This window comes from Aquila chrysaetos, chromosome 18 (genome assembly GCF_900496995.4).
Source record: "Aquila chrysaetos chrysaetos chromosome 18, bAquChr1.4, whole genome shotgun sequence".
NCBI classification, from domain to species: Eukaryota; Metazoa; Chordata; class Aves; order Accipitriformes; family Accipitridae; genus Aquila; species Aquila chrysaetos.
The window spans coordinates 3,677,375-3,693,195 of NC_044021.1; the positions used below are offsets into that span (position 1 = coordinate 3,677,375).

The window sequence follows — 15,821 nt, forward strand, 5'->3', positions numbered from 1 at the left end:
TTTAAGGTATACAACAACTCTGCAAAGAAAGACGATCATATGTACTGAACACGAGTTTGATTTATTCTGCACAACATTAGTTTCTAGCAGTGATACAGGGTACCCCTGAAACATCTGGCAGCTGCAGAAAAAAAGTTAGGATTTCACACGGGGATGTCTGCTGGTGTGTGTAGTGGGGATTTTTATGCATCTCAGTATCTGTAACGCTGGATAAACAAAATCTAATTAAAACTACCTATTTCTCAAGATCACAGAACAGGATTTGTTCTTTGATGCCTTTAGCTCAAAGTAGTAACCTGCTTCTTTGAGTTACCTAGAAGTTTCCTCTCATTTGTGTGGCAGAATGCTTCTCATTTACATGCCATGAATTTATTTCCTGCATAAAATACACTCATCAGCAAGAACACTTGCGGATTCTTCCCCAGAATTCAAACTAAAATTTGGCACAAATTGAAATCAAATAAATTCCATCTAAACATCAGAAAAAACTTCTTTTGTTGTTGTTGTGAGGGTGGTCAAACACTGTAACAGGCTTCTCAGCGAGCTTCTGGAGTCTCCATCTCAAAACTCAACAGGTCACAGTCCTAAGCAACCTACCCTAGTCGAATCTGCTTTGAGTGAGGTGTATTCAACTGCACAATCTCCAGAGGTCCCTTCCAACCTCAACTATTTTGTGCTTCTGTGATTCTTTTCTACACTTCTACCTTCATAATCTTTTGAAAGTCTATCTTTTACTGCCTAAAATAAGTAAACTCTGGGACTGATTACAAATAGGTAGATGTATGAAAAAGCTTTCTAGAAACAGGTAGGTGGAAAACAAAGTGCTAAAGATTAAATGGCAAAACTACTTAAAATAGATATCTGGAACTTCACCAGCTGTTCAAAAAATATTAGAGATAAGTAGAAAAGTTGGTAAGATGTTTTTTCTTTGGAGGTGGTTGATGAGTAACAGATCAAATACCTTAGATCACTTTGCAAAAGCTGCTTAAGAAGCATGTTAGACAAGAAGAGCAATATGAAAAGGCTGAGATCTATTTCACTGACTTTGGAAATTGCTTATGTCATGATATTGCATCCCAATAAGCTGCTATATTTAGTTGTTTATAAATTGTAAGGATGGGAACTCCAAATATATACAACAACTTCCTGAGCAATTTGTATTTGTTGTTACATATTTTTCAAAGTTCTTCTGAAATATCAACAAGTACTATGTTTCATTGCGCATCTGAGAATTAGGAACTAAAGAAAGAAAACTCCATTTAATTCTATTACAAAAGTAAGGAAATCCTCTAGTGAACAACGCGAGATTAACATCTACCCTGATCTGCTGGGACTATGTGGTATATCGTACTACAACATAGATTTAAAGGAAGATGTACTGAAAGAGCCATCAACATATTTTATTTATGAAGTAAAACCAAATCACACGAAAACCAAATAAGTGCTATTGGCTCGAATGATAAATAGCTATAGGTTGCAATTTTATAGCCAATTTTTGGGGGGGAGAGGAAGGGAGGTTGGAAGGCATGTTTCATGGCTGAAATGAACATAATTTGTTTTGTGGTATCCAAAAGAAAAAAAAGGAAAAAAAAAACCCCAGGTGGTTCTTTTCTTTTTGACTGTTGCTACCACTGAAATACGTTAAAAGCATAAGGTCACGGATTAAGTGAAACTACTTTCACGCAACACTTCAACACAACTAATTTAGCCTGCGTATCACTTCAAAGTGAGGAGGCAAATCATGACTGATAAGGCAAAATAAAATGCTTTTGTTTGATTTTACTGTCTTTGCAGCTGAATCTATAGCTCAATTTAAACTGAAACATTCAAGAAGTTGTTGCCTGCAAATTAACCAATACGAGGAGGCAGAGCTGCAAGAACCTATCATCGCAGGCCCTATGCAGTGCTCTAAGTACAGAAAGGAACAACACAAGCGGAATCTCATGGCAGCCACTGTCCTAAATGCATAATTCACACTTACACTTTCTCAAGTATCCATATTATTTAAAAAGAAGAAAAAGTAAAGCCTTCCATTCATATACACAAGGCACTTGTGTTGACTGCATGTATTTGCATTGGTAAAACTTCAGTAACAGCCAAATTTTTAGGAAACTTATTAAACACTTTTTTTTCTATTAAGAATGCGAACATTTTGGACTTGGCAAAGAAACCTATCAAATGAATTAGCGATGATTCTCGAGTGTTGCTAAGTAGCTGTGATTGAACAGCCAGCTCTGTATGATTTAATTTCATTCTAAAAGGGAAAGGCTCTAGGCACTCCTAGAGAAATACGGTAACAGCCTTCTGCAGCAACCCCTAGTCCTTCACAAACAGCAAACCTCCACAGGCAACAAGTCACAGCACATGGGTGCCTCCACCGTAGGACAGAGTCTCTGATGACAGTCACACTCCTGTTCCTCATAAATGGTTAAGGCTAAGCTAGGTTCTGATGCCTCCCCTAGTGAATCTTGCTGCTCCTCACCTATTCTCAGGGCATTATACCTGACCTACCATTTCAGATCTGCAGGTGGAAGGAAACCTCATTTCTGTTGCCAGAAATCACAAGTTTACAGCCTTCCTCATCTTGATAGTTTCTGTTGAGCAAAGCTTTGAATGCAATCTCTCAATCCCTCTCCTTTCTATTACTGAGCTAGGGATCTTGAGTCTGCAGTGTCTCTGCGGAGATCCTGCTGAACTGTTTATCCTCCCTGAAGGCACACACGTCTTCGCAGCCCTTCCCACAGCTCCTTCACCTGATAACTCCATGCCCAGGGCACTCTTCCCTGGTGGTGGGGGGGTTCCACTGTCTCCAGCCCCAGGAAAAGGCATGAGGCACCGCCTGCCACCCAGGGCTTGGGCAGCAGCGTGCTGTCTCTCTCTTGAGTTCCACCTCTGCTGAAACCTCCGATACACTAAGGACAGTTGTTCCAGGCACTGCCCCAGACCGTGCCCCGTGGCATGTCAACTTCTTCTCCACTGCCAGACACACCAGGGATTTAAGGAATCTGGTTATAAACAAGCGAGCTATACAACACTTAGAAGCAAGAGAAGCTTTATGGGTTAATACAGTAAGAAATCTGAGAATAATACAGAGTAATCATTACAAAAAGCTTCCTCAACTACTAACATCTGAAAGTTAATATGAATCCAACTGTATTTTCATCTGGCTTGTTAAGCAACACTGTCTTACATGAGCGTTAGTTGTATTTTCCACTGGTATTCTATTTGATTTGGAAAATGAAATGAATAAATGAGACTGTGAAACATTCATTGTAAAAATTATTGAAAAAACTTGTTAATGTGATACTTCGTAGAAAGGAAGACAGTAAAATTCAGTCTGCCAGCTCATAGTAACCTGTGAAGTTTTGTTCTTCTGAGTCTGCAAACAGGGAGGTATTTAGGCTACAAGGGCCTGGACTATGTTCTGATTTCATAAACAGAAAGACTAAATTATTCCTGGCTTAAAATTAAAGTTTAAAGCCCATATGAAGAAACATTAATTTGGGATTAGACAGAAGAAAGGTATATTAAAATTGGGTTTCAGGAGAAGGTAATAAAGTAATTTTCTCTGTGATGACAGGAATCAGTGTCTTAGCCACAAGGAAGAAAGTTTTAATTTTTGATACGCATGAGACAGTCCACATTTCATCAAAGCAAAGTAATGTCAACAAAATATTCTCAGTAAGACTGACTAGACAAGAGAAAAATAAAGAGAAAATAAATTAATATTTCTTTTAATTTAATTTTTTAAAAAGTCTTAATCCTGAGGAGCCTACTTCACCAATGAATTTCTAAGGCAATATAGGGCTTAACATTAAAAAAAAAATACTCAGAAACAAACTTTTTTTTTACTGCTATTGTCTCCGTTGTTTTCTCAAAAGGGGACACAACTGGAATTAAATGCTGAAAGTTTTGCTGAAATATATTACTACAGAGCATAAGGTAGATTCTTGGGAACTCTTACGTTTCATCTTTACCAAGGTATTTGCTACATGAAAAAAACCATCGTATGCTCAAGTCTCTAAATGTGTCATTCACTGTATCATGACAGCATTCAGTCAACATAAGGGTTTATTTTTTCTGGTTTTTGGAAGATGAAAGATGACATACAAGAAAAACCTCACTTTATAAATCACTTTGAAATTTGAATATTGCTATATGCTGTTCTTCCCTGCAAAACACACCTATAACATGTTCTGTTTTTCCCACCCATTCATTCCATGCCAGAGACAGAGTAACCACTGCTTGGTTCTTCAGACATTTTGCCTCTAGAAATGTTAACAGACAACTTAACCAGGTAAGAACATCAATATTTTGATGCTACACTGACTTCATTTCTGGTTCTAAATCCCAACTGCAATTAATTTTTAGAAATATCAAGAGAACTTGTGTTTTCTTGAGGATTTCTGGATTCCTGAATCAGCCTGTTTACTCTTTCTTCTTCCTTGGTCTGAAACTGTGCTAGGGACTGCCAGGTAGTTGGTATTTTGACAACCAAGTTGCTCTTCAATCGTATAAAATACCTTGAATTACAAATTTGTCCCAAAGCGAAATACCCGTGTTTTTAAAAGTGCAATACGTTGACTATGTTCCTGAAAAAATTACATTATTCACTCTTGTATAAAATATCAGAAACATTGCTATATAAAATACTGACCTGTAAGTTTATACAGTGCAAAATCTATTTCATAGCAAAAGTCACAAAATTAGGTCCTAAAGTAACGACAGTGAAGCGTTGAATAAGTAACCAGTAAAACTTCCAATACGTAAACAATCACTTAGTTATTTTACCTCAAGGATAGGGCTCCAGCTGAGAACTGATGAGCTCATGAATACCATCCCATTCCTTGAAACTGTTGCTGGAGAAGCGTTATCAATACTATGAGGTTCAAAGACTATTTTGCAATTTGGTGCCATAGGTATCCGATCTCCATTTGCTAGTGTTAGAGTTCTGTTATCATCCAGGACAGAATTAAGGTTCTCAATCCAAATTGCATCAACTGGACCATCAAGAACTATCCAGATGTGGTCACCTATAATGCAAAATAACCGATACAAATGCCTATGGAGGAAGTTCCAGGTTTTTTTCAAAGACCAGTTTCTTCTCTCTGCAAACAAATTTTGAACTAATTCTGAATTCACACACAGAGCTAGAATCTCAGCTTTTAATACAATTACCTTTTCCATCACTCAATTTCAATTAAGTACTTCATTTTGTCACCTACTGATAATTATCCATTGCTCAGTATATAAAGTGCCATCAGCATGTCATCAGTTTGTAATAGTCTGAAACAGTTTTATGGATCCAGTCTTCATTGCAGTAATGAGTTAGGTTTATTTCAACTTATATAAAAAAGCATAAATAAGATAGAAACTATACATCTATTTAAAACCACCATTCATTTCCAAAGAGTTTGCATAAATGTAGTGAGATTAAATGAAGGGAAGACTTGAAAAATCACTCTTTCAGATAGCACGCTCACTTTCTTAAGTAAAGGAGGTCCATTAGGGGAAGATTCTTGTTGTTGGTTCCCCTGCTTGTAAACTTGATCCAGCTCTCTGAAGGTTTTCCCAGCTCTTTCCATTTAGTAACAGAAATGGATCTTAAAGCCTGCCTCTGTTTCCTAGGAGGGTCTGGGTCTGTCCCGCTCACCTCACTCGGGTAGTGAGCAACAGGCCCTGGCTGGAAAGGGACCCTGCCTTAGCTTCTGACTCCCCATCCCCTAGGGAGTAGCCAGCCCTGCTGTGCATTGCTAGATGGTCCTTTACTCAGAGATGGTCCCACTCTCATCCGCCTTCAGAGTGAGTCCGCACTGTCTAGGCCTAGGTGGCTCGGAGTGTTGCTAGGTATGAACCAATGCCGTGGTTTAACCCCAGCCGGCAACTGAGCACCACGCAGCCGCTCACTCACTCCCCCCCCACCCAGTGGGATGGGGGAGAAAATCGGGAAAAAGAAGCAAAACCCATGGGTTGAGATAAGAACGGTTTAATAGAACAGAAAAGAAGAAACTAATAATGATAACGATAACACTAATAAAATGACAACAGCAATAATGAAAGGATTGGAATGTACAAATGATGCGCAGTGCAATTGCTCACCACCTGCTGACCAACACGCCGCTAGTCCCCCAGCGGCGATTCCCCGCCCCCACTCCCCAGTTCCTATACCGGATGGGACGTCCCATGGTATGGAATACCCTGTTGGCCAGTTTGGGTCAGCTGCCCTGGCTGTGTCCTGTGCCAACTTCTTGTGCCCCTCCAGCCTTCTCACTGGCTGGGCATGAGAAGCTGAAAAATCCTGGACTTGGTCTAAACACTACTTAGCAACAACTGAAAACATCAGTGTGTTATCAACATTCCTCACATACTGAACTCAAAACATAGCACCGTACCAGCTACTAGGGAGACAGTTAACTCTATCCCAGCTGAAACCAGGACAACCAAGAAGGTTCCGGATGAGAAACTTTCACACCTCTGAGGCAAATAGCTACAGTGCAGGCATCTCAGGCATGAGATGGTCTGGAGTTCTCATCATAAAGAGACACTACAAAGTGTTGCAAACAGTGAATCTGAAGAAGTCATTGAGTATGCTAATTTATATTTCATGTTGAGGGGAGAAATAGAAAAAATCAACAGTTAATGCTATACTACATTCTCAGGGGTGCTGCATTTTCTAGATTTGAATCAAAACCAACAAAATTAAATCCAAAAGTATTTTCTATTTTAAAAGTATCTGTATCCTTAAAGACTAAGAATTTTTGTATGAAAATTGACAGTGCAACAAACATTAGAATTTTCTCTTTTTTTTTTTTCCTTTAGTCCTTCAGGCCTAATGATAAGGTCACATACTGTTATTCAGACAAAACAAGGAAGAAACCATCTAGCATCTAACCATCAAGGTCTCTCTTTCAGTTAATATAGCATTCTAAGAATATATGCCAGCATTATTTCAGGCAGAAATTGCTTGCCTAAACAGAATTGTCTAGTGGCATTTGAGATGAACTATGTATGTGCAAGGCTAGCAGGTGTGACACAAAGGAGATTCACACCCTTCTAGTATGGCGGCTGGAAACCAGGTAGAAATCCTGACAGCACCAAAATTCTTCATAGGATACCAGTGTTGGGGGAACTGACTCTTACCATCCACTTTTCTTCCATTCAAGGGCCTATCATTTGAAAGAGAGGGATCAGCAAATTCAGTGAAACAGTATTTGCTACACTACACAGTTTGAATACAAAGTGTTTAGAACAGAGTCTATGCAATAGACAGAAGTTCTTGCACCAATATTCCAATGCTTCCATGTAAGTAAAAAAAAAAAAAAAAAAAAAAAAAAAAAAAAGGGTTTGCTATCGTGCTTTAGAGAGATGTCCTGCAGCTTGTTTTGTTTTGGAGGGAATTTTTTTCCATTATACCTTTCTTGGCTCTTAAAGTTTTTCTCCAGAGCGTTGAAAATATTCCATCTGTCCAATCATTTGTTGTCACATCAAGACGACCAAACATTTGTGAAGCAGTTATAGCTTTAGGATTCATTCTCATTTCACGATGTGGCTGTCCACAATCTATGAAAGCAGATCATCGGTTAATTTTGGTATTTCTTTTCAACAGCCAGAGAACTTCGACAAATTCAAAATCATTACACCCAAATGTATGGTTTAATATGCATTCACCATTATAAGAAATTGTGTATTTACTTGGAAAACTTATCTCTTGCTATACATCAACATTTGTTAATTGGAGCCATCAAAATTTAGAGCAGAACAAAGTTCTAAAACTTTTGAAAGTACAATTCACATTTCATAAATTCATCAGGAACAGAAGAGCAACAAGATGAAATTTATTCAAGGTTTAGCTTAATATTTTGAAGGCTTATCAAACCATAAAACTTTAAAGCCTTTGGTTTGGATGCACTTTTTTAAAAACCAGTGACTAAGTACCAGACAGACCCTCCACATGATTGATTGTTTTTTGTTTTTTCCCCGTTGTGCACTTGCATACATCTTAAAATAGGCAAAGTATATAATATGAGCATATCCCTGTGAAGTCTCTTGGGCAGCTAAATTCCATCTAGCCATACCGTGGTCATATAACCCTTATATTTTCCTCATTAACAACAGCTTAAAAACTCCTATGCCAGACATCTTTAGAAAAGCCAATATTAAAACTTAATCAGGCACCAGTAATAAGATGTTGAAAGAAAGAGCTAAAAAAATGGCTTATCTTAAAATCTTAATTATAATCACAGTTCACTAACATGTAAGATAGAAGCCTGGCAAATCACGTAGTTTTAAATTTCATGAGGTTATGCCAGAAGATCAGCTTGAAAAAAGTATTGTGGCAGCTTTATCTTGGTAGTAGTTCACATTTCCATGCTACAGAAATACAGGAAAATAGTATAATGCAACTATCTGTACTTTCTGCTTTTTTTTCCCCTGAATGGAACATTTACGCTGCAACATAGAGCTTACAGTGTTTCTTAAGCACACCAAGTACTGCATGGATGAGAAACTGGCTGAACCATTTTTTACAGAAACTATCCATTTCTGGAAAATTGTATAAGCAGCCTACTGAAGCCTGTGAAATGGTGTAACACCAGCTTACCTCAAAAGACATGTTTTTTCTCCTCCAGTTATGAACTTTTAGTTTAAAAGGACAAAAAACACACACTCCTTAAGCATCCAGCCAGGACACAAAATGAATACCCTTTAAGAATTTGTCCCTGCCTAAACTAGTAACTATCTCCTAGCAGCAACAAATGATATAAGTATTTATTTTATACAGCAGATAAAGACCCTGTTTTGTGAATTGTGTTCAGAAAGGACTATATACTTATGATTAGGGAAAGGTTTCAGCATTACTTCAGCCAAACCTGGGAGATGCTTTAATCACTTGTCCGAGCTGTCTACCCAGACAGTATTCCTCTTTCTCAATGTTTCTAGAATAAGAACTTCTGATGTAAGTATCATAATATGGGAAATAGGATATGTATTATATGACCTTGAATGTCAGATAGTTTTAAGCTTTTAAAAGATACTACCACAACAATTAGTATTCACAACACACAAACAGATTCTTCCAGTAATATTTTCTCACAGTGAAGTAATTGAGGATTTCTGTGAAGAAACAATGTTGTTTAAAGTTTACAATGTAACAGTTTAATAACAGTTTACAACATAAATACTCACATACCTGTCATGGCTTTCATTAAAGTGTGGATGCAAACAGTTTTTCCTGCACCACTAGGTCCTAGAGTCATCAATCCATGCCTTACTCTCTGGGTTTCAAAAAGTTGGATAACTTTCAGTTTCCAAGGAGGATGACAAACAAGTCCAGCTTCCTCCACCTATAGATAGTGACAGAAAATCAAATTACTACTATTTTAGTGCACCAGATATTTTGATGTTTTTAAAAAAAAAAAAAAAAAATCTTCAGCAGAAGACTACACTCTTTGTAAAGGTTTTGTGTATACAAAAACTGTTTGGAAAACGAAGGCACACTTGGTATTTAAATATGTATTCAGAAAAATAAAAGAAGATAAACCATCCTTTTTTTTTTTTTTTTCCTGGCTCTTTTTAGGGTTAAAGCATCATTTTAAGGAAAAGCCAAGAATTTTACAAACACTCTCGCTAGCAATGTCTTTCATAACCACAGAGCGCTTTTACTCGCCTCTCAGAACAGTTGCCTTTTTATGATGATGATGACTTGTGTTTCTAAATGCTTACAATAGCCAAAAGTTTTTCTGTAAAACATTTTGTTAAGTAATTCTCAGTGTACAGACGGACCTTTCCGTAACTTCTTAATATCATCTTTCTAAGAAAAGACACGATGTTTTAGAACCAAATGTCACATGCTTGTTTACTACTTTTTACTAGTTCCAAGCTTAAAGAAGTTATCTCACTACAGTGGTATTGCTGTCACTTGTGAAAGTGACTTAGCTGGAAGTGAACAAGAAAGTTTTTAGCCAGTAGCGAAAAGCTAGAACTATTTCTTAAGAATTCATAGCACACTATATGTTTTTGACAGACAAAAAAATTTCTAAAAACTCAAGAACATGTTATAAAAGCGAAGCTCTCAAAATAACAACTATATTTTAATTCAAGTATAATTTCTGGTTTTAAATTACGTTCCACAAAAAAATCTCAGAAAATATTATCAGTAAAAAGAGGTCTAACTTTTTACTGATAATATATAAAACTCAGCTTTTACAATTACTGCCACATAGTCAGTTAGAACCATGTAACTGGCACTACCACTTGCTATATTACTCGCCTATCGAACCTCGTGTCAGTTCAATTTATCTCGCTCTGCAAGGAAGCCAGGAACAGAAAGCAGCACAAGATGGATTCATCAACAGCAACCATGAAGTATATGGTGCCACCAACTCCTCATCGCCATGAACACCACCACTGTTGAAGCAATGGAGTTTCCAAAGCACAATGAAGACATCAGATACACCATTTTCATGGATACATGATAAAATTCTGCTATTGTTTACATCTTAACAGCTCTTGCAGTTGACACCAAACCAGTCAAGCTGCCTTTCCTTCCAGTATAGAATGTAGCCTTCTGACTTGTTTCCAGAGTCCAAATATATACAGCAATATGTCCAAAACCTAATGATGCACGGACAGAACATACCTGAACTGATTTCTTTCCTCACATAAAACAAGATGGTCATGTAGTTATTCCTTCACTCTAATCCAATGCCATCAGTGGACACTTATCTTTTCTTAACAGTTTCTAACACTCATGATTCTATAATAATCTTGTAGACTAGATACTTCCCTTACCGAAAAATAAGCACATTCACAAGCAGACTTGATATGTTCTCAAAAGATCCTCTGTTAACAGTTGTACATATGTACTGGGTCTAGTTGGGATGGAGTTAATTTTCTTGGTGGTAGTCCATATGATGCCATGGTTTAGATCTGTGACCAAAACAGCGTTGATAACACACCAGTGTTTTGGCTATTGCTGAACTGTACTTGCACAGCATCAAGGCCACCTCTGTTTCTCACACTGCCCCGTCAGCAAGCAGGCTGGGGGAGGGCAAGAAGTTGGGAGGGAACACAGCTAGGACAGTTGACTCCGACTGACCAAAGGGATACTCCGTATCATAGAATAGTTTGAGTTGGGAGGGACCTTTAAAAGCATCCACTCCAACCCCACTGCAAGTGATAACATTACGCTCAGCAACAAAACTGGGGGGAAGTTTCTCCAAAGTAGCCATTGCTCAGAGACTGGCTGGGCATCAGTCTGCTGGTGATGAGCAATTGCTTTTGCATCACTTGTTTCTTTTCCTTTTTTTCCTTCATTTATTAAACTGTCTCAGTCTAGACCTATGAGCTTCTTTTCCCCTCTCTTTTCCCCTTCTGAATCTCTCCCACAACCCGCTGGGGGAAAGTAAACAAGTCACTGGGTGTTGGCTTAGCTGCCAGCGGGGGTCAAATCCATCACAACATATAAACGTAGAGAAACACTTTAATTCAAGTAACTCCTATTTCTTCGTTATGGTATTTTCCCAACTCCTGTCCCCCTTCCCTAACAAAAAAAGTCCTCGTGAACTTGATTCTGTCCTAACCTAGCTGTTTTCATTGTACTAAGTCATTATAGCTCTGAAAACGCAGCAGAGAGCTCTATTTAATAAAACCTTGATTCACTTCCAAGACAAATAAGACAGCCTACCATTTCTGGTTTCTCCAGATTTTAAGTTTTAGCAATATGAGGAAAATATGCCAAAATAAACTAACAAAATTTTCAAACACTGTCATAGCACTAAAAAGGCACCATGAGAACCCTAGATCTGAACTTTTGATAAATTTTGGTTTACATAAGATAATCACAGTGCCTAAAGCTCTTCAAGTTTCCAACACTGCTTCAGTATGGACTAACATTACACCCTACTTACAAGCAAGTAACAATGGTTTGTTGTTAAAAGCATTGACACTTTCTATGTCTGGCTTCACAGATCATCAACCGTAGAAACATGAAGACCATGTTATTAAGACCTCTTTTTAATTTATCAGGAATGACAATCTAAAGCATGAGATTCAAGTTCTTTATAGTTTCTCCTAATAAAAGCTTAATTTGCAAGTCCTTTTTTAAAGCCAACTGTATAAACTACAGAAAGCAAAACAGTTTTATAAACATTAGCTGATAATTCAACTCTTCCTTGTTAGAAAAGCCAGAAGCAGACCTCTTCACTTGTATCTAATCATATTAAATATAAATAAATAAAAAGTCATAAACTCAAATTCTTCAGAAATGCACTTCTGATTTTCAATTTCTTTCATTTTGGGGTTTTTTTTCATGTTTTTGAGTTGTTTATTTCTCTGTTCAACTATTAGATAATTATCTGAAGAATTACTGAAATTCTGGAGGAAAGTTTAATAGAGGTGATCATTTAAGTGTACATACTTCATTAGCCTTCTATATCCCACTGATGTTCTTAAGTTGGCCCTGTTGAAATGTTCCAAAAGATCTAACAGGAGATGAAATAGAGGAAGTATCATTTTAGGTAAGTCTTTTCTCAAGCTCTTGTTCTGACTGTTAGACTTTACACAAGTACTAAATCCTGGGTCACATAAGGCAAGCGTATATCCACACATTTTTAAAACTGGTCACCACAAATGACTCACAAGAAAACCACAGGATGCCACAATCACAATTCACTGACATCCTTAAAGAATAAGGTTAATAATAATATGCCAATGGTAAAGATTTATGGAAAAGCTTACTCTCCCTCTAAATAGTAAAACATATTATTACCAGCTGGGTAGATTAAACACCAGTAATTTTCTTAGATGTCACATCACGATAGTTATGCCACAGCAGCACGGATCAAGAGAAACATTACCTGTTTGTCAATGGCGGCTTCCAATTCAGGATAGCCTACTTTATCAAGCTGGATATCTGGAAACAGATCTTCAATTAGACTCAGGAATAAGGGTTCATCTTCATCAATCTAGTGAAAATCGGGGGTGGGGGAAACAGATTAAAACCTATTTTATTTATTCTAGCATCTTAAAAAACAATCCCGAACTCTTGCAGAGCTGAAGAAATATTTGAAAACATAAGGAACCATCTACAGTAACGCTCTAGGTGCTAAACACTCTAGCAGGACACAGCAGAAGGAGATCATATGATGCTGCCAATAATCAAAAGCTATTGAAAATAAACCACTAACATACAGACTGAATTTATTAAAGTAGATTTTAGCAATAACATTTATACAAATAGGAAATTATTTGTCTAAGGTGTAAAAAAAGATAATAAAAGAGAAGAAGTATCACAGCGACAGAAGACGTTCTGTTAGCTATTTAAGACAGATGAGATGGTACTCATTACTACAAATAAGGATTATTTCAAAAGAGTGACTAAATACTTCAGGTCAAAGGTTCTAAAGAGGTTACCATATAGACTTCTCTTTGGTCGCTTATTTTTATAGGTAGCAAGGAAAATATGTAAAAACAATTCTGAACAATTCAAGGTGTTGTGGTTTAATCCAGGTAGGCAGCCAAGCACCACACAGCCCCTTGCTCATTCCCTCCCCAGCCCCATACAAGGTACTACAGCGAAAATAAAGTCTATCCCAGCTAAAACTAGTACCCAAGTCCATCCAGAAAATGGAACATTTCCAGGCTATCTTCAGTGTAAAGGCCACATCCAATCTTCTAGTGATCACCTTAACAGTTTTAAATTGTATTTCCAAGAAAACCCACATAGCTCCAAAGTGCAGTTTAATTAATTTACCAGGCCCTTGGAACTTACTAGTTTAGACAGGTTCATGTCTCTCAGCACACGCATGACAATGGTAGATTCAGTATCTGTGGGATTTGCTCTTTTTGCTGCTCCTAATGTACGTAGCACTGACAATATATTCCGCAAGCCAAAATCATAATGCACCTAGAAGATATGCAAAGTTTGAGAAAATCTTCCCCCAGTTAACAGGGATGAAACAATTCTTATTTGTCATTTAAGATATGGATTTGTATAAGAAGTGGTACATGTGGCACAAGTGCTTCCTAATATCCAACAACTAGTCTTTGGCTGTATGACTATGGGAGACTTCATTCCCCACCTCTGCTACCATCTACCAAACTGCAAGGTGTGACAGAAAAAAGAAATATCATCACAAGTCTATGAACAAAGATAAGGTTCCCAAGGACTATTAAGAAATAAACTAGCAGTATTATTTTGAATTCTCTGTGGACCTTGGAAACTGACTTTATTTGAGAAACACCTAAACAAGCACAGGCATCACAAACCAAATGCCTCACAATCCATTCTATAAGACCGACTAATATACAAGCCCTTTATTTGCCTCAACAATCACCATTCATTAAAGCTAAATCTTAATAATAAGCAGTGTTCCGAATGACAGTCCCATTCTTGTAAGATAACCTGTAGCAGGAGTTAATCCTCCAGGACAGCAGAGGGTTGCACTACTAAACTGCAAGCGTCATTCAGCTTACTTAGTGAACATGAACTTTTCCATTTTCTTCACATAGATAACAACAATTTGTGACATCACATATAATTTTTCCCCTAAGATAATTTCTCCTCATATGAAAATAATCACCTGCTTTGACAGTTGCTCTTCACACAGCTTGTACAGCGTAAAGAATTTCCTTGCCAATACAACATTAGCAATGAAACCACAACTAGCCAATTTGACACGAATTATGATTTGACGATCAGGAACCATCATAGCCACTGAACGGAAGTTGATCTTCAAGTTTTCAGGAAGTTCTTGCCGTCCAGCATATCCTGGATTCTGGAGAAAAGAACAGGTTTTGAAGTTGACTGCAACTTGCACAAACAGAAGAATCAGCAAAGGAACGTGCAACCTGGTTAGACAAAATAGCTTTTTGGCTTTAAATCACATGTAAAAATGAATTGCCATGCAGATTTCCCACCATATCTCTACACCATTTTAGCTTCTCTTACACCCGTGAGGTATGAAAAATGTTCCACCTAAACACTTCAAATCTGTATTTATAGCCTTATATGCCCTGTTTTTACCAGCTACTTCTACCTATATCTCTATGGCCACTTCTCTGTACTACCAGAATGCAGCATACACAATTAATCTGACGTTGAGATAACCTGTATTTACAACACTGGCTGCATTTGTTAATTGCATGTGCTTGATGTCATTGAAACAAGAGCCTGTAAACTTTGTAGTAACACTCGATGTTCTCAAACTGTCAGTGAGTTCTAAGAGCTAAGTGACAATAAGAGTTAGCAAGTACACTTAACACACCAGGTTAGAAGCGATTACTGTACAATCAACACTGGCATATTAGAAACCTACTGAATACCTACCATAGTAAGAAAGATGCCAAATTCTGGGTTCATTTCCACATTATCACCATCAGTAAAAATAAAGCTTTTCTTACGTTCCTTCTTACATGTCAGCACAACTGCAATTTGCTGTGCAGCTACTGATAGTACTGGTAAATCAATACGATTGAACTCATCAAAGCAACCCCAGGAGCCAGACTGAGCAAGACCTTCAAAGAGAAAAGCAACTAAGCATCTGACCTTATGTTGTTAACCCTTTTTTGGTGCAATTCATAAGCCAAAAATCAGGTTAATCTACCTCAGGAAAAAAAAAAGTTTATTTTTGAGGGCTGGGAAAGAGTCAAGGAGAAGAGTTTAATTCTTTTTTAAGCAGGAAGTCGCAAAATTCCAAAAGTCCTCAAGCTTGTCTAGGATACTACATCCTTCAATTTCTGCTCCTTCTCTCAGCATCTTGAATGTTTCCCTGGTCCTCCCTACCCCCCAAAAAAAACCCCTGCAATAAGTCTATGAAAATATG

At 37.5% G+C, this 15,821-nt stretch overlaps 1 protein-coding gene across 1 annotated transcript in view; it reads right to left on the reverse strand.

Annotated features, from left to right (window-relative positions):
- The window catches only part of DNAH5 (dynein axonemal heavy chain 5), a 148,247-nt gene that overhangs the window by 58,831 nt on the left and 73,595 nt on the right, over positions 1–15,821 (reverse strand). The window contains exons 37-43 of the mRNA XM_030042131.1: positions 15,326–15,513; positions 14,580–14,774; positions 13,769–13,903; positions 12,855–12,962; positions 9,188–9,341; positions 7,414–7,560; positions 4,792–5,033 (exon numbers count right to left, since the gene is read on the reverse strand). Of these exons, the coding sequence (XP_029897991.1) occupies positions 4,792–5,033; positions 7,414–7,560; positions 9,188–9,341; positions 12,855–12,962; positions 13,769–13,903; positions 14,580–14,774; positions 15,326–15,513 (1,169 nt within the window). The remainder of the gene's footprint in view (positions 1–4,791; positions 5,034–7,413; positions 7,561–9,187; positions 9,342–12,854; positions 12,963–13,768; positions 13,904–14,579; positions 14,775–15,325; positions 15,514–15,821) is intronic.